Source organism: Eschrichtius robustus, chromosome 9 (genome assembly GCF_028021215.1).
Source record: "Eschrichtius robustus isolate mEscRob2 chromosome 9, mEscRob2.pri, whole genome shotgun sequence".
NCBI classification, from domain to species: domain Eukaryota; kingdom Metazoa; phylum Chordata; class Mammalia; order Artiodactyla; family Eschrichtiidae; genus Eschrichtius; species Eschrichtius robustus.
The window spans coordinates 115046333-115069633 of record NC_090832.1 but is presented as its reverse complement, the minus strand read 5'-3'; the positions used below and the strand labels follow the sequence as shown (position 1 = coordinate 115069633).

At 36.3% G+C, this 23301-nt stretch overlaps 1 protein-coding gene across 5 annotated transcripts in view; it reads right to left on the bottom strand.

Moving 5' to 3' along the window:
* Nucleotides 1-23301, bottom strand: part of FAM135A (family with sequence similarity 135 member A) — a 119698-nt gene that overhangs the window by 41884 nt on the left and 54513 nt on the right. For 3 of the 5 annotated variants that reach the window (XM_068551564.1, XM_068551565.1, XM_068551568.1), the window contains exons 5-12: nucleotides 19646-19785; nucleotides 19462-19532; nucleotides 17846-18019; nucleotides 14797-14923; nucleotides 14040-14193; nucleotides 10222-10299; nucleotides 6097-6146; nucleotides 351-506 (exon numbers count right to left, since the gene is read on the bottom strand). In XM_068551564.1, coding sequence (XP_068407665.1) covers nucleotides 351-506; nucleotides 6097-6146; nucleotides 10222-10299; nucleotides 14040-14193; nucleotides 14797-14923; nucleotides 17846-18019; nucleotides 19462-19532; nucleotides 19646-19785 — 950 coding nt within the window. Of the gene's footprint in view, nucleotides 1-350; nucleotides 507-6096; nucleotides 6147-6372; nucleotides 6394-10221; nucleotides 10300-14039; nucleotides 14194-14796; nucleotides 14924-17845; nucleotides 18020-19461; nucleotides 19533-19645; nucleotides 19786-23301 lie in introns of those variants that run through there. The other 2 variants (XM_068551566.1, XM_068551567.1) reach the window with 2 other exon arrangements.

Below are 23301 nucleotides of genomic sequence, written 5' to 3'. Positions count from 1 at the left end.
ACAGTACAGTACCTTGAAAAGTACAGTAGTACAGTACAACAGCTGGTGCTCCTTAGCAGTACCAGCTACATCACCGCTGCTTTTCCACTTGCTTCCGGACATCCTACGCTTGAAATAAAGATACTATACTACTGTATTCTATACAGTACAGTACAGTAAAATACACAAAAGCACAACCACCTGTAGAGGATGCACGCACGTGACAACGTAGCCAGACATGTGAACTAACTTACGTGATTGGACACGCAAACGTGTGTTCGCATCTTTCAAAGTTCACAACTTGAAGATTCGTACGTAGGGGACTTACTGTACTCATTAAAATGCTCTAACATCACTCTTTTAAAACTTACCCTCAAAGTATGGTGCTCTTGTGCTAGTAATAGCCTTAGCTCTTCATGTAGTGTTATAACTTCCAGAAACTGTCCCCATAAAGCCATGAGAAGTGAGCAAAGTTGTGCGAGATTCATATTTATAAGTTCTGCCAGTTCATCAGGATTCTCTATTTTCTGAAATGACAAGGAAAAAAACCTTTACTGCTCTCTGAGAATTACCATAACACATCTATATATATTACTGAGAATATTAATACAAAGGCAAATTTTTAGTTTTAAAAAGTGTGTGTGTGTGTGTGTGTGCGCTTGCATGTGTGTGTGTGCGCTTGCATGTGTGTGTAGAGAGAGACCAACTGACCCATGGCTTTTTTCTATCTGATAGTTACTACAGCACTTTTCGACCATTTAACCAATATTTCAATACCGGAGGTATCTTGTTACTGAAATAACATCATAGTCTAAAGTTACAAATCAGGATTCTATAGAACATGATCAAATTCAAACACTAAAATACTGGGAATTTTAAACACAATGTACAAATCATGATGAAAGTTATAAAAATTTTGGAAGATGATGAAATATTAAAATCTGATTTTTTTCCCCATCAGCTAAGTAAAGTACTTAAAAGATTCGTAACTCCTCGGAAAGGACTGAGACACTCTCTAAAGTACTGCTTTGCCCTCACACCTGTGCTCCTAGATTTTATTTTGCTTGCGGGAATCCTTTCATAGAGCTGTCGAACACTTCTTTCCTTCTCTTTTCTAACAATTCACTCACCCAGTATTTACTGGGCACATTTTACATGCTAGGGCCTACATTCTACAGACACCAAGATTAATATGAAAAGTTTGCAGTCTAATGAGGAAAGAAAAGTGGGTAAACGATTATAATGTACTATTATGAGTGTTCTAATAGTGGTATTAAATTATCCCATTTATTTAAATATTCACCTAAACTGATGATGGAAGTTAAGAGTACTGAATGAGATGCAGAATCTTCTCAAAGGCATTTGGTTTTCTTGAATTGATAAAATAAGAACTTCTAAACAAAGCATAACAAAGGACTATAAATCAGAATGATGTTTCTCTTTGGTCAAGCATTTTTATCACGAGGACAGGCTTTTCTTCAATCCACTGAGGCAACAGTCAGTCTTCAGGGAGGTAGTATCTTGATGCAAAAATCTGTCTTTAATTACCAGTAACACTAAGAAATCTACTTTAAATACATACACGGGTGCTGATCTCATTTTCCTACTGTAAAGACGGAAGAAGTCGTCTGCTCAGATTGAAGCTGACAGCCATTCCCGCCTACACACCAATGATGGCCTCATTTACGGCTCTGGATCACATCTCCCTGAGCTCTAGATCCAGCATCTACTGGATGACTGTACTTGGACAGTTCAATGTGTCCCAAACTGCACTGCACCCTCCCTTTCTAAAAACAAACAAAACCCCCAAATGTTGCTTATCACATATGACCCTCTTTCTCTCAGTTTGTATTGGCTTCTTTTTGAAGTCTTCAATCCAGCAGGCTTTTCTTCCCCAACCCAAACCAAGCTTCCATTTATCTTCTTAACTAAGAGAACACTTAAAACAAAAACTCAGCAACATTAGCAAGAAAGGAAGGGATCGTGTCTTATTCACTTTTGTGACCCTGGTTACCGGTACACAGTAGTCACTCAATAAACACTTACTGGACGAATAAATGAATGAATGAATAAGGAATTACAGGCCTCAGATAAGGAAAAAGCTCCCAGAATACAAGGACAAACTCAGAAAACGCTGACTAATTCCAGAATTCTGGAATGGAAGCTAATAGAGTCAACAGATGATAAGTACTGATTCATCAACATACACAGAAATTCTACAGAGGTGTTCTGCCCCAGGAAATGGTCTGTAAGTGTTATTAGAAATGAAGCTAACAAGTTTTTCATGCCTCCTAAGGACACACAAAAGATTAAAATGTACTATAAAGAAGCTGAAACCTGCAGTATTGTTTCAAGAATGATTTTAATGGAGTTAGGAAAAGAAGACTAGAATAAGTATTTGACAGTAATTAAATAGCACTACGTAAGGCAAGCAATGCTACACCTAGTATAATCTACACACAAGTAGAACTAATTCTCCTCCAGAGAGCAAGGCTATCTAGATACCTTGTATTTATTAATGGTATTTCTCAGGGATCATGGCACCAAGGTTCTGAGAAAGGACTTTTAGTATTTTCATTATTGGGAAAAGCATCCCTTCAGGTATAAACAAAGTACTCCTTTGGTTTATATAACTCTTTACAGTAAGTGTCAAAATATAAATAATAATCATTTCTTTTTTATATTAAAAAGGAAGTCAGAATTAAGTTTGACAAGATCTTTTACATGTATAAATGTAGGAATAATAAGACCTTACATTTATATATTTTTTTCAAATAACATTCATTATTTTGTCCTATTCATAGCATTCACTGACCTTGCTTGATTACAAAATGGTGCTTACTTTAATAGACTTGGAAAATGGGGGAAAGCAAAAAAGAAAAAAATAAAGTTCATTTTAGTTTTTAGTCTTCAATTTTTTTCAGTTATAGAGAGGAAAAAACCAGAATCATATATAGCTTTATGCCATTTTCACTGGATAACACAGTATGAGCATTTCCCTGCATCATCAAACATTTGTTGAAAGCAACATTTTTAAGGCTGTACAACTTTTTTAGATTATGAGTGTCCCATGATTTCTTTAACCATTGTCCTACTGTTGGGGATTTATTTAGGTTAATGCTTTACAATATTATAAATTACACTACATATGAATCTCTGATTGTTTATTTGGTGTAAATTGAGAAGAAATACTCTTTTTGGCTTTGGATACATACTGCCAAACTAATCTCTGAGAAAGATCTACGAGGTACGAGAATCTGTATCTCACCGCATCTCAATAAGCATTACGTTGTTATCAAAAAATCACAGCTAGGTTAAAAATGACGTCAGAATATTTAAATTTTTGTTTCTTTGATAATTAAATATTTTTCATATACTTATTAGCAGTTTTTGTAATTTGGTGTCTAACCTATACTAATATGAAAAATGGGGAATAACAGGTTTTCTTATTGATTTGTAAGACCTCTTTAAATATTATTCCACCTCTTGTGTATTCTATCTGCTGTTAAAGTTTACCCTAGTTTACGTTAAATTTTATGACGTCCATTTAAATACTGAAATTAAATACGAGTACATAAAAATTTATTAGTAATATTTGAATACATATGTATTATTTTTTAACACTTAGTACAGATGGATATAGAGTAAAGAATAAAACTTTTCCTTCACAGCCCCATCCTTCATGCTATTGTTTTCTGTATTTTTGTTAACAGTTTGAAATGTATATGTATGTGTGTATATATATCCTTTCAAATATTTTATATGTAATCTAATCACACAAATATGATCAAATACATACAGAGCTTTTTTTAACATATAAAAATCATACTCATATTTTTCCAACTTATTTTTTCTTTTTTCTTTTAAAGATTTTTGACGTGGACCATTTTTTTTAAAGTCTTTATTGAATTTGTTACAACACTGTTTCTGTTTTACATTTTGGTTTTTTTGGCCCTGAGGCATGTGGGATCTTAGCTCCCGGATCAGGGATCGAACCCGAACATCCCGTATTGGAAGGCGAAGTCTTAACCACTGGACTGCCAGGGAAGTCCCTATTTTTTCAATTAATATATCCTAGAGAGCTTTTCAGCATGAAAACAGTACCTTGCATCATAGTTGAATATATATATCTTGAATTAAAGAATCCATGTCAATGCATAGAGGCTTGCCTAATCCTTTCAAATGGCTACATGGGAATTGATAATTCTTTATGTCTGTTGAAATGTATTAGCACTTCTGCAGGACAGATTCCTAAATAAAAACTGTTTTGTGGCAGAGCATGTGTTTTTAATAGATGTTTTCAGAATAGACTGATGAAGTGACCTAAAAAAATGTACCAATTTCTACCCTCACCAACAGCATAGGCAGGTACTAGTTTCCCTACACCCTTAACAACAATGCAGATTAGCAGTCACTTTCATTTTTGCAAATTTCATGGTCAAAAACCCTTTTATTGTTTAAATCTGCATTTCCCTGGTTTTCAGTAAGACTTAGTGTCACCTATGTAGCTAAATTGTTCTGCTAAGAACTGTGTTTTGTACATTGCCTCTATGCATATCCCTTTTTCCTAGGGGGTGTTTTGAAACTGATACATAGGACCTCTTTATATATTGTGAGTATTAATCATTTGCCACTTTTAGGTATTGTAAATATTTTCTTCCAGTTTATTGCTTCCTTTCAACCTTATTTATATTTTATTTTGTTTTAAAGAAGTTTCAAATCATCAATACCTTATTTTGTCTTTTACTATTACTCTGAAAAAGTTATTTCACATCCTAAGATCAGATTGTTTATATATACACGAATACGTAAATTTATCTTCCAAATTTTTCCGGACATTTAACTCCTCAAGTTCATTTAGAATTTGCTTCTATAGTATGGTATTTTACCACACCATTTATGTAACCCAATGTTTGCGATATTTTTATCATATATTCAATTCTTAAACACTTTTAGTGGCTGTTTCAGTGCTATTTAGTTTCATTGATTTGTCTTTCTAGTCTTTTAGAGAAGTCCTACTCTATTTCCATAACTGTAGTTTTATATATATATGTTAGCATCCACTTGGGCAAGTCCCTCTATATTATTATTATTCAAAAGTTTTTCTTAGTCATCCTTACCTTTCTTTAAGTGATCTTTAACCTAAGTTTAAAGTTTCCAACAGGATTTTGATATAGACACGTTAATATCATTAACTTGAGAAAAACTGGATCTTTCAGAGATCATTCACCTTTCCGTCTGGGAGTATCATAATGTTTATTCACCCAAACTTCCTTTAATACGTCAGTGAAACACTGTAGATTCTTTTTTCCATATTAATCGCAAACATCTTATTAAGATTATTTCTAAGCGTATATAATTCTTTGGGGCAACTATTATAATGACATTAGTGATTTTTTTTAAAGAAAACACTTATCTTACTTGAACCGTGGGGAAAGCCTCTAGGATAGTACACAAAATTGTCTACCCTGCCTATGTATAATTTTACAAGGAGAAGGTAAATACCTTTTACAAAGGGGTCAAGTCCTCATTTAAATTTACATACAGAAATACAACCCGAAGTCAATATATTTTTGTTTGATTCATGTCTCCGATTTCTTCCATTAACATAGCTAAACAAGAGTAAAATACATAGGGATCCTAAAATAGTCAAAACATTTAGTTCCATGGGGAAGAAAAAGGAAAAATAAAAATCTGTTCAATTTAGTTGCAAGAATGAGCTAGTGGAAAAATGGTCTGAGACAAACTGATCTCTTGAAATAAACTTTCATTTCTAAACAATATCACTTTACAAAAATATGTAAGTTTAAGTAATGCTTAAAAAAATTTTTCCAGAAATTCTTTGAGTGAACTAATAAGAGAAAAAGGACACTTCTGATCAGTTAATTGTCTTTGCTATTTCATTTATATGCACAATAATATACATTTTAAAGATAATTTAACTTCACGTTCAAGTCAAGTGTTGTTTGAGCAACTAAGTTGTGTTTCTACCTAGATCAACAATTTCATCTTTGCATTTTAGAAAGGATAAAAAATTAATATTTTCTTCAATAAAATACTTAGAAAACAGAATCCACTCAAATAACTTGGTAACGTGAATTTTAAAAATGCAAGTACCTTGACTTCTTCACATAATTCAGTAAGTCGCGCTTCCACATCCATTTCCTCTGAAAGGAGTAAAGAGTAATTGGAGGAAGTATCTCAGTGTTAGCTCTGTAAACTGTTTTTGAAATTATAGAAATAAATTAAATTACCTTTAAAAAACCAGAAGGTTGCAAAATATCCGGACTATATTAAATGAGTTAAATTTCAATGTAATATATTTTTCTAAACACATTAATCATGCAGGTAATGTGATGATTAGTAAATTCTATGTACTGATTACAGGCATACCTCGAAAATATTGCAGTTCGGCTCCAGACCACTGCAAAAGAGTGAAAACTGCAATAAAGCTAATTACATGCATTTTCTGGTTTCCCAGTGCATATAAAAGTTACATTTACACTATACTGTAGTCTATTAAGTGTGCAATAGCATTATGTCTAAAAAAACCATGCACGTACCTTAATTTAAAAATATTTTATTGCTAAAAAAATGCCAACCATCATCTGAGCCTTCAGTGAGCTGTAATCTTTTTGCAATAGTAACATAAAAAATCACTGATCACAGATCACCATAATAAAATAATGATAATAATGAAAAAGCTTGAAATATTGAGAGAACTACCAAAATGTGATACAGAGACACAAAGTGAGCAAATGCTGTTGGGAAAAACGCTGCCAACAGACTTGCTTGCCGTAGGGTTGCCATAAATCTTCAATTTGTGGAAAACACAGTATCCGTGAAGCGCAATAAAGTGAGGTATGCCTGTATTAAGTAGCGGGTTTCTGTTCTCATAAGAGGCTAACACTGTCACGGAACTACTGACTATATACCTCGAGTAACTTGCACAACTGCATCACAGAAAAGATAAAACATACAACTAAGGTTTTATTGCATTTCACACATTATAAATTCCAGTGATCTTAGTATTTTGTATTACATATGTACACGCTTCACTTTTTACAAAAGCTTCGCTTTTTACAGTAGCTACAGTTCAAGTCAAAATAATTTTTATAACCAAAACATATATAAAGCATGCCTGGAATATAAGCTGTTTAATGAAAATGAATGACAAAATCCTTTTTGACAAAAAGTAAGTTTATATTTTAGTTTAATAAATTCAGTTTTCTATCAGACAGTCTAAAACCGAGGCAATTTTTTCCCATATAATCCTGACTTATTTAATGTATGCTACAACCATTTACAAAGGGGGGGTGCAGATTAATTTACAGTCAAAATGGTAATATTTACAAAGGAGTACAGAAACTAACAGAATAGAAGACTCATTAGTTACTTTTTGCAGGGAAGACATTTCGCTAAAGCCTGAAATATCATGTTTAGATATACTCAGGTTTTCTTCAGAAATCAAACTAAAATGAGTTCTCCTAAGAGAACTCTAACAGCATAGGGTCAGCACACAACCTTTCATAATCTTGTTGCTGTAAGGGAGTTTAACTGGTCATTCTCACACAAAAGCAAGAATACATTCTGTGACATCCCTGAATTCATTCACCAGCTCACTGTCTCGTAAGGTACACTGAACGTTTACTACTTGATAAAAAGAATGATAAGCATTTAAATTTGATAAAATAAGCAGTTACACTGATGTGCTGCACACAACCAAGCTATGATGGGAACAACAAACACTCTGTTGGTAATTAAAACCAGGAGGACACACAAACGTTTTGTAATTCACAAAATATATAAATAACCCACTGATAACTAAAGAAATCTGATGAGATTTCAAAAATCATTTCACCGTCAGGTAAATCAGCGGCTTCTAAGGTTAGGTTTTCCAAAAAAAAAGAAAATATCTGGCAGACCCTGTATTAAAATCATAACTTCCATATGCCAACATCTGTTTTCACATCACTCATGATGTTTTCCTTTGATAGAAGAAAATCAGCAAAATTGGTCTTAGTAGGTTACATATCCTACCTATGAATTTTTAAAAAATGAAAATAAACTTTCTAGAGTTTTGATACTCTTTTCTCATCTTTACATACAAGAGCCTAAGGGCAGAAACTGGTCCATTTGCATTATGGTTCGTGAGAGCTACTTCAATGCAAACACCTTCAGGGATGCTTAAATGCAAAACTTAACTTCAAAACCTTTGAGTTGAAATGATTTCAACATCATTTAGGATTTTAACTGAGTTTAATTAATTTTTCTTTTAAAAATGCCTATATATCTATTTATACAATTTTATAGAAATGTATACAGGTTATTTTCTTACAATTTTTCTTTTCGGAAGCGCCATGCGGTGTGATCTCAGTTCCCCAACCAGGGACTGAACCCGAGCCATGGCAGCGAAAGCCTGGAATCCTAACCACTAGGCCACCAGGGAACTCCCTACAAACTTTTTTTTAACTTGGCTCCTCCTGCTAATCGAAGGTGGCAGCTTAGAACACATCCTTCCACATTTTCAAATATATACATATATGAGAGCTGGAGTCACTGTTTTACAAAAATGGGTGTATTTTACAAACCTGCTGCAATTTGCTTTTTGTCTCTCAGCAGTACTCCATTGTAAATGGGATATGCAGCCCTAAAGCTCTTTTTTCAAATGGCTGCATAATATCCCTTGGTGTGGGTACCTCAAAGTCCACCCTTTGCTGAATGATGGGCATTTATCTTTGTTTTCAGTGTTTTGCCACTAAGAATACTGTGATCAACATGCGTGTACAGATACCGTTACATACGAGTACTCCTTTCTGTGCTACAGATGAACAAAAATGGAGTTGCTAGGTCGAAAGGTAAATGTATCTTAAATTTATCTTCTAAATCTATCCACCCTCTCATCTACTCATTCATTCAACAGATATTCATAGCATAGTTCAGATAATGCCAATGCACTGCTAGGAGTTAAGGATAAAAGATATCTCAAAAAAAGTGTTATTTAACTAACTTCACTATGTTTTAGTTTTGAATCAAGTCTTTTCCCACCCAACCAAATACTGGGCCCTTCTTTCTATAGGCCTTATTATATGAGCAGCGTTTTAAAAAATTATTTAGCACGCTCACATCTAAATTGATAGGCTGACAATACAATAGTTAATGAGAAGTATATTTTTATTGCTAAAAAGAACACTAAAACATGTCATAAACGACCATAATGTCACACCATGAATTCTTTAATCTTATAGTTAAGTTACTTAATGAGAATACAAAATTATATTCTAAAATAATGATCGTAAATAAATCTTCAACCTTTCTTTTTTCCTTCCTGATAAGAAGATAAGTTTCTCGCTTCACAGTTTTAGTGAAAACTGACCCAATTTAAGTATTTCTGGGCTAGTTTTCATTTGAGAAATGTGGAGAAAGATTTTGGCTCCTTAATTTCCTTTTGTCCATACTTCTGAAAACTGAGAAACAAATGCTGTGATTTAATTTTATTTTTTATTTCTACAGCTTTTCGTAACTTTTAAAAAATGTAATAGTGATGGTCTATTCAACGCCAAGTAAAAACTTTCAATATACTTATGGAAAGATAATAAATTAAGTACTATTGCTGTTCAAGAACAAAAGTCTACAACATATAGGGAAATATATCAATAAAATAATGAGATCACAATATTTCCTTTCAAATGTGTAACATATCTGGATAGTGGTGACTTGATATTACTGTATTTTGCTTTTTAAACTTAGAACAATAAAAAATAAATACAAATTGACTCAAAAAACAAAGCCAGATACTAAAGATGCTTCTCTCTTTAATTCTATAATGCATGAAACTAGCTTCAGTTTTTAAAACCACATTTTATTATCCTTAGCCCTACCCAAAGACAAACTGACTTTGAACAAATCTAGGCATTACCATTAAACCAACAAATTCTGGCAATGAACATGGTTTCCAAAAAGTGCTCTTTGTAGGAACTCTAAAATGAGTATGTTAAAAGCCAAAGAAATCTTTGCATTTAACATTTCCAGTTTTAAATAAAAACTTCAACATTAAAATTAATTACAAATTAACCAAAGCTTATCTACAAACCAAATTGATTCTAATAGTAAGTTCTTAAATAAGGGTGGTAGGAACATACAATATTAAGAAATACATATTTATGAAATTTGACACTAATTTAAAGCAAAGTTTCCTGCTAATTAAAAGGGACTGTTTACTTAACCTATTTGTAAACATACCTAGACAGGTGTCTTTCTGGGTTGGTGGCTGTTTTCTTCTGAGAAGGCGCTCATAAAGGACCTGCATGTTGGCCTTGGCTAGTTACAAGGATTGCACACAGCACTAGTTACTATACTCCTTTTACAATAAAATTTATTAGAATTTTCCAATTTGTTATTAATAGTTTTAGTATTGATCCGATAGTGCAGTTAGATTAGAACACTAAAGCAAAATCTTTCAGTTAGTTAATTAGCTTATAAGAATTACAAATGATGTACATTCACGTTTATGTTACTTTGTTCTTTTTTCTATTTAAGTGTATGTGCCACTCAACATTTCATAATCCAATATTATTTTTATGTTTTAATTTCTTAAACTCAGAATTTTAGAGTTGGCAGGGGTCTCAGAGGTCAGCGAGGTCAACCCCCTGCCTTTACAAGTCTAGAGACCGGGGCCCCAAAAGGTTACATGACTTGGTAAAGCCTAGATTCCAGAATTCCTGGCACCCATTTTCAGTAGGAGTTCCTTGCACCAAACCAATATTTAACTGTATGTCATCAAAAAAATGTACATCATTCATCTACGAGAAAAGAAAAAGACACAAGCAGAACAGAATTCAAGGCATTATTTTTAAAAAGGGAATAGAGTTTAGATACACTCCTCACACCATGGTGGAATTTAAGACTTTTAAATATATACATATTTGAAAACTCAAGAAAAGTGCTAAATAGTAGAAGGAAATAGAATACATCCTCTAATCAAGAACTACTTTACAAACTTACTAAAACTGGTGGTGAATATAATGATGTTTAGTCAACAGTGTTTTACAGAAATATTATCTAGTGCCTACAATCTAATTTTGCTAGGATAAAAATAAGCAGTGTTAATAGTTCAGAATATGCAATAGTTTTATTTTGAATAGTTAATAATATTTTTAGATGTTTTCCTAGAACATGCATTCAAGAATAAACTAAAATTCACAATAAATAGAAAATATAAATAATGAAAAGTTTAAGAATAACACAAAGTATCACTGATAAATATTTACTGAAGATGAATCTTGAATTTAAAAATCCCTAGGAAACTACTATAAAGTATGTGCTGATGTCTATGTACTTTTCAATTATCAACAAGAACTGTATTGTGCTATTTCATTCATTCATCCATTCAACAAATATATTTTGAGTAAACACCATGTGTAAGGTACTAATAATTTTATTCTACCACTACTATTTGTTTATTTGAAACTGAAGTCTAGGGGTTTGCTTTAGAATTTTATTTTCTGATAAAATATTTTAAGCAAATAATTTGGAATAAAATTGATATTCATTTAGTAACTGACTCCTGAAATTAAACATAAGGGCTCTTTTAATTATGATATTTTCTACATTATATTCATAAGCCCAAAGTAATATATATGTGCCATAAAAGCCATCCTTACCCCAAAGTAAAAACCGTATAAATAAATGAATTATCATACTGAAGTTAGATAAATTAGCGCTAATACTGTCTAAGCTATTTGAAATAAATCTTTGCCTTTGAGAAGAGATGCTTGTTTCCTTTAAACATTCTTTCCTTTTGTACAGAAATATTTTTTTTATAAGTTAAAATGTGGTTCAAGTGTTTTTCCATTCGGAAACATTACACGTGAAAACTCTTTGAAAATTCCGTGCACGCAGCATGGACAGGCCCACCTCACACAGGGCTCTCTGTACTAACCCACAAGAACCCCACCCAGCTGTGGGAGTCTCTCCTGTCTCTCTCAGTGCTGAACTGATTCCTTATTAAGGGAACGGGGATGTCAAAGCTCTTCAAAGGCCTAGAAGAGGCCTGCTCTTTCCTCAGCACTTTGCTCAGCCCGAAGGAATTCCTCCGTTAACCAGTTTTCCTCGTGGAGCTTCCTCACACCTTCTGCTTTCTGGATGCCCTCCTCTTTCCTTCCTGATGCATTCAGCACATCTGGACCCCTTCAATCCTCCTGCCCTTAGAATGGAAACCAGTTTGCATAAACAGTCCCAGTTACTCACAGGTAGTAAGTGACAGCAATGGTGCACACATGCACATGCAGTCCTGAGCACTACACGATGATGCCTCCACGAATTCAACATCCAAACTACTAACAGATTCTCCTATAGAAATGCGATTACGCGTGGCTTCTGTGTCACACCACTACTTCTCAGTAGCATGGTATTGCCCTTCATTAACATTATGGTTTAATAGTTTTGTGGTCTGACCACTAAACCTAAATTAACCAAAATTTATCATATAATTCTCCTAAGAAAATGTGTTTGAATCCCAAAGAAACAAATTAAAAAATACATGAAGCATAATTTTTCCATTAATTGAGGATTAGTGATAGCTTAAATTAGGTCTATTCTACAAACAATTCTTTCATTTTCAAAAGAGAACGTTTTTAAAAGTTTACATTTGAGGCAGTGGTCTCTTAAAAGGATTTTCCTAAGGGAAATAGAAGATTCTAAGTACATGAAACAGCAAGGAAAAAGAATATTCCAGAGAACAGTAATCAAAAGGTTTCCTTACTACCATTTTTGACTTGAGGAAGAATACATGAGCAAAAAAGAACAAACATTTTCCTACTGCTTGTAAAACTGGGGGTACACTGGGATCCTTGAATTAATAAGCATTCTAAATAGTCAACTGAATGATATCTGTTTCTAGTCAAGTCAGGAAAGTGTGCACTGAACTGACTGATAATGAAATTAATCCAACCCGTGGGAGCATCTGCTGACAGGCAGCGGTACAACAGCCAGCCTGTTCTCACAGCTGAACCTCAGTGAGGTACAGATCACTTCCTTACAATTCTTTTGTATCTCAAAATAGGCAGTTATAAAAACGGGCTAATTAGTCTCAAACCCAAGAATTATTTTCAGTAACTGACTATTTTTGATAGTGCATCAATATTGTTAAAAGACTGAGATCCTTGAGGAACAAAGAAATAAGTAAGAACAGTGATTAATTTCAGGAAAATTTAAAAAGTAATTTCTGATTTATTCAAGTATGTAATGATGAAAATAATTTATTCTAAAGAGATAATTAAAATGTGCTTTTTATGATGAGCTTATAAAACTTTTATAAGTAAAAGCTTATAAAGCTTTCATAAAATGTCTGAATAAAAACATTTTTGCAAAGCTCAATAATTTATCTTCTGTGAACTGATATATGTATTTTGCAAACTACAAGTGGTATACAAAATCAAGGCAATATGATTTTTTATTATGTATTACAATATACATGCAGATATTAATGTTGGACAAAAACCGAAGACTGGTGTTTTAAGATTATTTCTTAAATTTTCAGAATGTTAAAACTGAGTAATGTTATTATTTTCTGAAATGAAATAAAAGAAATAAGATCTGATATCACTTAAAACCAAACATATTTAAAAAAAAGGTCCCAAGTACCTACAATCTGCTTAGACTGTTAAATATTTGGAAGTATGGATTTAATTTATCTTACTTAATCTATCTAATTTCTCTTCCCTATCTAATAATTCTATGGATAATTACATTTGTTTTCTAGTAAGCTTTCTGCTTGTATTCTAAGAGAAGTAGTAATACTGACATACTGTTTTAAAAAAATCTATCAAAAGACTCATTTCAAACTTAGCACCAAGAAAGTATTTCTCAATATCATACAGTTTTTTTAATTTCAGAAAGTAATTATCAAAGATTGAAAAAGATGGAGTTGAGAGAGAAGTAAAAGTGAAGCACATAAACCTAGTTTTAGTATAGAAACTATGGCCAAGCTGATAACTAGCAATATGAGAATGAAGAGAGTGCCTTGAACTAAAGCAGAGGTCTGGCTACTTTCAACATACCCAGTTCTAGTTTCTGACAAGAGGGAAGCTCTTCCGTTACCGTAATGAAGTAGCTGTGCAGCCCCTTGAAGGCCAGCAGGAGGGTGGCGCAGAGGGTGTAATGGAAACGGTAGGCGTGATGCAGGAAGGAGTCTGCAATGACGAAGCTGAAGCCCTAAACAAGGAGTCGATTTGGGACACGCTGTTAGTAACCAAGAGCCTAAAAATAGCACACTTGAAGCTTAGAAAAATAAAGGATTTACAAGTCACAGTTAATTCTAAACCGGATAAGAAATCTAGCAATATCTTAGGGAGTTGTTCTCGTTCACACAAGTAATTTAAACACAGGAAACTTCGACTGAGTGGTACTCCACTTTTGTAGTCTGAGCCCCCTTTTCTTTCAGGGGAGTAATGGCTGTACTCATACTGCTGCAAGCTGGGTCTCAACTCTGGCAGTGACTCTTTACAAGCACCTTTGCAATGATTCTACCAGTTGTGTGAAGGGAACAGGGGGAGACAGTAAGTAATAAGTTAAAAAAGGCCCCGGCTGTCAAAGATCTCTATCCATTAAGTCTTGTAAAATCTTGAAGTATCAGGTTCGTTCTCAAAAAAACAACTGGAACCAACCAATCTGTTAAGATCATATTTAATTAGACATGTAAGTTGTTGAGCTCAAATAATTAACAAAAGAACGATCACATTCACAAACATAACAGTTAAAACAAATTTCATTCAAAGTAAGAAAGAAAAGAGGATTTATAAACATATCAGTTCTTACGTCTGGTGATAACTGTTTTGTGTAGTTAATACCAAAGACCACACTTTCAAGAGTAGGAATCACAGAATCTTTGTTTTGTGCTGGTGCATTTCTGTTTAACCAAGTAGTCTTCACAGGGCGAGGAAAGCTGGAGGAACAAGCATCACATTATTATTGTCAAAAGAGTCTATTTATAGCGTTAAGTTAAATGTTTACAAAAGAAAGTCTTAGAGGGACAGAATAAAAAGCAAGGGCTTTGCAAGGCCTTGATTTCTAAACTCTTCTTAAAGTAACTTTACAATTTTTCCTTTAAGAATTTGAGGTAAAGTACTGGCTAACTATAAGAAGGCCAAAGCATTTGACTGGTTGGCAGCCTGGCAAAAGGGAAAAGACAGGAAAGTAAATCAAATGTACCATAAGCAGAGAGCAGCCTTCATTTGCAAAATGAATTTGCTTTGCAAAAATGAAATACCTAGACCCTAGCAACGAGGGTGTCGCAAGTCATTGGTAAATACCACTTGCTATGAAGTGTTTCTTAAAATTGAGTCAAAGAAGCTGTACCTAAAAAAATCAAATATAAGAAACAAGTTATGCAAAAAACAAGCAAAGAAAAATCCTAACCTCAGTTACTTTAAATAATTGATTTAATGCCTATAGTTGGGTTGATCATAGAAATTGTTTTATATAAATATAATATTTAGGGACTTCCCTGGTGGCGCAGTGGTTAAGAATCTGCCTGCCAATGCAGGGGACACGGGTTCGAGCCCTGGTCTGGGAAGATCGCACATGCCGCAGAGCAACTAAGCCCGTGCGCCACAACTACTGAGCCGGCGCTCTAGAGCCCGCGAGCCACAACTACTGAGCCCACGCGCCACAACTACTGAAGCCCGCATGTCTGGAGCCCGTGCTCTGCAACAAGAGAAGCCACCACGATGAGAAGCCCGCACACCACAATGAAGAGTAGCCCCCACTCGCCACAACTAGAGAAAGCCCCCGCACAGCAATGAAGACCCAATGCAGCCAAAAATAAAAATAAATAAATTAAAATAATAATAATTATGTTTAAAAATGCAATACTGTAAACTAAAAATTTTTTCATTTAGTTTAGAGGACTAAAAAGTCCAGCTATAACAAAACTTCAGGAGAAACCCTGCATTTATAGAAGCATAAACAGTGAGGAACACTACCGTTAACAGGACCCCTCTACCAGCGTGCCACCAGCAAAAAGCTTTCCTTCCCCTTGCCTTGCTTTCCTTCCCGACCCTCTCCTTTACAGGCAAAGAAGGGCACAGCTCTAGCAGCGAGAGAGGGGACATCAGAGCCCAGGGCAGTGACAGAAAGAGCAGCAACCCCAGTTGTCGCAGGCGCCTCAGTCTCTTCTCCAATCGCCAACCAGAGCCAACAGCTAGTCCTCTTGGCTTCTGATTCTGAGCCAAAAATGTCCTCTCCTTGCAGTGAACGGTCTCTAGGAGATGAGCCGCCTCTCCCCACCAGTCTGTGCAAGAGCTGCAGTACGGCAGGAGGAATCGCACACTGAGTCACCAGGACGAGCTCTCCGTACTCAGCGATTAGAGAGCGGCACGGATAACCCGAGCTAACCGCTAGGGACCGTTCCCGCATTTCTTCCGAAAAGAAACGAAGCCATTGTTATAAAGAAAAAGGAATGCTAGAAATAGCTTCGTTAGGGATTCTTAATGAAATCACAAAACTAAGAAATTCGGAAAACTACAGGAATGTATTTTATAAACAGATTAAAAACTTTTAGCATTAAAACCTAACAGGCTATTCATATAAAAGTAATATTGTATACTACTTATTCGAAAGTTATATTTCAAAAAAACATACTTTCCTGTCAAAGAAGTTTCATTGAGTTATTATGCTGTTAAATATTAATTTATTTAATCAACATCTAAAATTGTTTTGAATAAGTTTATAATAAAATTATATATAATCATAGGAACACTTTCCAGTTTACAAAAGTTATAGCAACTGAGAACAAGCTCTCAAAGGTCTAACAGGAAAGACAAAAATGGCAAAACAACCAGTTCCAGATCTTACTACAGGATAAGGAAGGCAAAGCAGGCCATCAGGAGAAACAGACGTCTTCCTGGCCCCATGCCCTAAAGACATCACAGGACAACACAGGCGAAGTAGGGCTCACAATTTTTACAGCAACGTAAACACATGCAACAGGCTGTTACTTGGGGAAAATATGTTAAATTGTCTTGGTTTTCTATAAACTCTGAAGTAGGTAATTCTAGAAAATCACCTACTTAGTTTTCTGATAAAGTCAGTTTAACATCAATAACCCTTAAGCATCATCCCTAACATCAGTTGCTGGAATAAAATTTGCATCAGAAATTGTAAAGTAGTTCAGAAGTCAAGTCAATTTGGAGCCTTTTCACATAAGTTACTGATTTAAAAGTGTCTATCTGTTACCCATGCCACAAGGATGATGTCTTACTGTAAGAACTAAAGAGCTTGAACTGTATTCTTACATTAATGAAGGACAACCCATCTCCCCATGGAAGTGAGCAGAAAAAACAATTATCCCAATGAATTTATTATGATCCAGAATATTATGTACCTTTAGGCTAACATGATATAGTTTTAAATGGCTTATTTAGTAAAGATCCATAAGATAGGTTAATAACTTAGAGAACAAGAATTAACTGTATAGATTTAAGAAGATAAATTAGTCTAGAGAAAAGACGCAAAAACTATGAAAAAATGAATACACTGTCCCAGAGAATGAATAGTTACAGTCAGCATTGCATAAAAACAGAAATGCCGACTAAACAGTGCTGTATGGTTATTTCCATATTGCATTACTTTTCTTGGTCAGTTTATTTGACAAAGAATGCTCCATATTTTTGTAATAAAAACGTCATCAATCTAATGTTCCCATGCTCTTATATTTTATTACTACTTTAGTATAAAAATGAGAGTATTTATTAAATAAGTGTGACTTTAGAAATTCCTATTTCAGTTACCTTTATCAAAGTATATGTTTTCATTATAAAAATAAAGGACACTATGTAATTAAGGAGCAGGGAGTGGCTACACTTACCTTATTAGTGGCTGGTGTAGAGCAACCAATGACGCATGGACTGTCACAGACACAACAGAAAGGTGGAAGTAATCAAACATGACATTGACATGGTGATGGAGGCCTCTTTGGAGGCTAAAGTGCAGCTTCAGTGTTCGGCTGCTTATCAGCTGCAAGGCGTTCAGATCATCTGCCCTGTAAAAAGCAACACATTTGCTTATTAGTACGAAAATTTCGTGAAGGCCAACATTTTGTAGCGTAGTTTAAACTATCAAAACCTTTAATTACTTAATTATTTTTTAAAAACAGAATGAGAATAATTTTTAAAGCATCACATTTGCATTAGACAGCAATATGAAATCTAACAATAAGAAAATAACCAGATCTTACTTCTAGTTTTCTAACTGTACTTACAGTTTCCATGTTAATGGACTGTTTTTCACTAATGCCCCTACAAAACGAGTCCTTTTTGATACTTTAGGAAATACTCTCATCTTAAAATTTTACTCCACAGGGAATACTGTTTATAATAAAGTTGCAGTACAGTGTAGGTCAAATCCTATTGTGATAAATCCCAAAAAAGGTGTTTAAAATTGTTTTTATGGTACAAAATTTTGTTATTAAGTGTTGCTCAAAAATAAGCAAGTAACAACAATTGGTATATATTTTATTACAGACATTTAATCTGTCATTGGATTTACACATACAAAAATGGAAACAATGCCATGAAAATATGTCCAAATATATATCTATTTTTAACCAATACGTACATTATAATTACCTACAGTTAACTAACTATTTACTCATTTCAGCTTACTCCACTTACAGAATTGACCTGGTTTAAAAAAGAATCCCTCAAGGAATTCCCTGCAATAAACAAGTATCACAGAGGAGCAGTAGCCAGCACGTAAAACATTCTTATTCCTCCGTGGTAGTAAAGAGGACATCTCACAAGCAGACCTTGAGAAATGTAACTGCTTAGACACTTATCCCACACGTAGTCTGAATTTATATACAATTTTCAAGAAGTATTTCTACAGGTACACTTGAAATGAAAAAAAAAAACCCACGAAAGTAAAATAGTAAAATGGATCTCTGATTCTTGTTTTAAATGAATACAAGCACAGTTTGTCCCTAAAATGTATGACTGTATGTCCAGATGTGTGGACAAGTTCAGGGTAGCCAGTCCTAAAACTTCTTCATGGACTGTGGAAACAACTGTTAAGTCTAAGAGTCATCAGTCTGGATAACTCTCTGAGTATCAAGAGAGTCCCACCTGAAGGTGGCATCACTCATGCCACCAAGAAGGATAAGCCAGTGATGCACTGGAACAGAGCTCGGTTGTGTTTAAACGCCTCAAGGCAGTGGTGTTGTATTAACCGTGCAATTTCTAGAGTCTAGGAAATTGTTTCATGTTTCTTCAAGTCGTCTGACTTTGTTACCTGGAGCTCATGGAATCAGCATGGGCACAAGAAAGTACGCCTAACCATTCCCATGAGACTCTCCCAGAAGGGAGAAGGAGTCCAAAATAAAGAAGGGGGTAGGCTGGGTTCTAAGAAGAAAATGGGGACTCTAATACAGATAGATAACTGTCATGAGTAACTTAAGATTTTTAATTGTTTGATTAGCCTACTTACGAATAATCTCCATCTGTGAAGTGCAGATCCAAGGATAACAGAAAATTCATTTCCTCAAGGGTTTCTTCAATCTGAAGAGAAATTATACTATGAGCTGCCTTCTGAATATTTTATAGAAAGTTAGAAATATGCCTTGAGGCTTTACAAAAAATATTTATCTAAATATATATGAAGAAATGTTTACCTTTTTTTCATCCAACAACATTTTAACCTTGAAGATCATGACGTCATTTAAAACAACTTCCTCATTTTTATATAGAATTTGAAATGTTTTACTGCAAATCAGAGAATCATGAACTGAAGCTGGAAAGGCTAAAGTCACACCTAAAACAGATAAGATATGTAATTGACAGGTAAAAGGAAAAATACAATACAACTATACTTTTACTTTACTATACATTTGATTATATTACTCCAATGCCATTATTTTATATAGCAGTATTAGAACATTTCTGAAAGTTTGTTACTTACTATGATAAAAAATGAATAAATATGGCTTCCCTGGTGGCGCAGGGGTTAAGAACCCACCTGCCAATGCCGGGGACAAGGGCTCGAGCCCTGGTCGGGGAAGATCCCACATGCCGCGGAGCAACTAAGCCCGTGCGCCACAACTACTGAGTCTGCGCTCTAGAGCCCGTGAGGCACAACTACTGAGCCCGTGTGCCGCAACTACTGAAGCCTGCGCGCCTAGAGCCCGTGCTCCGCATCAAGGGAAGCCACCACAATGAGAAGCCCGCGCACCGCAACAAAGAGCAGCCCCCACTCGCTGCAACGAGAGAAAAGCCTGCGCGCAGCAATGAAGACCCAATGCAGCCAAAAGTAAATAAATAAAATTTTTTAAAAATTTGTTTAAAAAAATGAGTAAATAAGTACCTTATAACCATTACAGAACTCTTATACAACTTAATCTGAGAAGGTAAATGAGAAATCTCAAGGTAGATATTTTAAGAGTGAACAGTTGATCTGTATACCACAGAAGAAAGCAATTTAGTTTTCCATAGCTGCCTAGTGAAGAATCTGGTTGGCTTTTGTCCTGCTTGCTGGGAAGTAGCTTCTAAACTCTCGGAATAAAGAATTTGGTTGGCTTTTGTCCCTAATTCCTGAGAGTTAGCCTCTAAATCCTTAGAATTTCCCAATGACAGGAGTGTCTCTGTTATTCACGGTGGCCCAGATAGTTTACGGTAAGGTGACGACTCAGGACGGGGGCTGGCCACACCAGTGAGACCAACCACGTGATTGGAAAGTTGGGGTTTTGAGCCACATGCTGTAAGCCCAACCTGCAGGGCAGGGAAGGGGGCTGGAGACTGAGCCATGTGGGTGATGATTCAATCAATTGCGTCTATGTAATGAAACACCAATAAAAACTCTGGACACTGAGGCTTGGAGTAGCTTCTCTGGTTGGTAATACTCTCTACATTGTCACACATAGATTTTTCTGGGTGGGTAATGCATCCTGACCCCCTGGGGGGATAACAAGGGACTTCACAAATCTGGGACCCTCCCAGACCTGGCGCTGGGCATCTGTTCTTTTGGATGGCTCTGATTTGTATCCCTTTGCTATAATAAAACTTTAATAATAAGTAGAGTGCTCTCCTGAGTTCTGTGAGTTGTTCTCGTGAATTACTGAACCTGAGGGGGTAATGAGTAACTCCCAATTTGTAGCCATGTGATCAGAAGCAAGGGTAGCCTATGGATCCTCAAGTTGCAGCTGGTGTCTGAGGTGAGAGCAGTATCACGGAAAACTGTGTCCTTTACCTGCAGAGTGTGGTCCACCTCTGGGTTGTTGGGTGTCAGGTCATCCCAACAGCCCACTTGCTGTCTTATTACTCAACCCTCCAGAAATAACATGATGGGAAAAGGAGTCAAAGAACCGGGAGATGTTTAATCTGGAGACAATGCACAGTGGGCCTCTCCGTGGGCAGGGAGCCCACAGTGAGACACCAGAGTCCACCTGGAGTGAGGAGGGCGTGCCTGCTGGGGTGGCCTGAGGTCCGAGCCTGTGCAGGTGCCGAGGGCAATCCAGGTAGAACAAGGTCCTGGGAGCCCGAGCAAGATGAGGGGGCAACTGCGTGGGAGGGGACCTTAGGCTGGGCGGGGGGAGGAGGGTGTCCTGGCAGAGGGGCAGCCTGGTACAGGGTGCAGGAGTCCCAAAAGGAGGAGAGAAACCCCTCTCGGGGGTGCAGGTGGGTGTGGGCAGCGGAGCCCGAGTGAGGGGAGGAGAACGTCCCTGCAGGAGGAGCTCCTGGCAGGAGGGCTGAGCAAGTCCGGGGTGGGGTGAGGAGGGTATCACACAGGGACGGGGGCTGCAGGAGGTGCTGAAGCCCGAGAGGTGGACGGGTGCATCGTGAGGGAGGGAGGCAGTGACAGGAGCTGCTTATGGAAGGGGCTGATCAAGTGAGAAAACACACCAAGGGTCTGGAGGGCCAGGTGCCCTACTGAAACCTTTCAGGGAAAGCAGGTCCACAGATGGAAAGGGGATACAAATATAAAACGAGTCCTGCGGTTTTGGACTAAACTGGACTAAAATGTGAAATACTCATGTGAACTCGTGGTTTTTACTACATGTTTAGATAAAGAAAAACAGGTGTAAAAACAGATGTAAATGTGTTCATGTATGTGTAAGTATATATGTATATACACATACTCACTAGCTCGGTCCACTCACAGGGCCTGAGAACACAGCCCCCAGTACCGGTTTCTAATACAATGCTCCACGAAGAAGAACCAAGGCTGTGCAGAAATGGTTGACTCCAGAGCTGGGGCACACACAGGACAGGATCCATCTGGACCATCTTTTCATACCAGAAAGCAAGTAACTGCCAGGAGACAGGCAGGGGACACATCAAAAGGACAGAGAAGCCAGCTTGAAGAGGTTTCCCTGGTCACAGCGGGGATAAAACTGAGCGCCAAAGTAAATGACGACAGAAATGGATTAACATGCACTGAATAATACAGAAATTCATAAATCCACACTGATATAAATACATACATACATACCAGAAGTTTGAAGGGAAAAAGAGTGACTTTACAGTGAAGTCTGACAGAGACTTAAATGATGCAAGTTAACATACATTAATGGGACACACAGAAGTCATGTGCCACCTGGTAAGATATATGAGGTGAGCACAGCATTGCTCCTGAGACAGTCCTGTCACACACCATGAGGAAATCACAGACCAATGAGAACTGAAGGACATTCTACAAACTATCAGGGTTACAGTCTTCAAAGGCGTTACGGTCATGAGACTCAAGGACAGACCGAGGAACTATTCCGGAACGAAGGGGACTGAAGAGGCATAGCACTGATTACGAGGCGTGATTCTGAACTGATCATTTGCTGCAAAGGACTCTGTGGGGAAAACTAGCAAAACTTCAATGGGTCTGAGGACGAAGTGGCAGTAATGTATCGATGTTAGCTTTGTAATTTGATGATTTCACTGGGTCATGCAGGACAACACTCTTGTTTGGAGGAAAAACCCACTAAAGTGTTTGGGGATGATGGAGCATCGTGTTGGCAAACTACTCTTGAACAGTCCAGGAAAGAAGTTCTTTGTATCGTGCTTACGACTTTTCCCTTCACGCATATATGAAGGGAAATCAAGTATCAGAAACTGAACTTCTGTAAATTACAGAGAAGAGGAAGAAATTTTCCTTAATGGAAAGTAAATTTTTAACGCACCCAGATAACGCAAACTTAGAATCTGCCGCCTCGGAGAGCGCCAGTAAGGCTTGCAGCACCTCCGCGGGGCTGCTTCTCTTCCACGCTCCTCCCCCCACCCGGCCCGCAGCTCCTGTGCTGCCGCGAGTGCCTGCAGACACCCTCCGTGTCTCCTCTCTGCG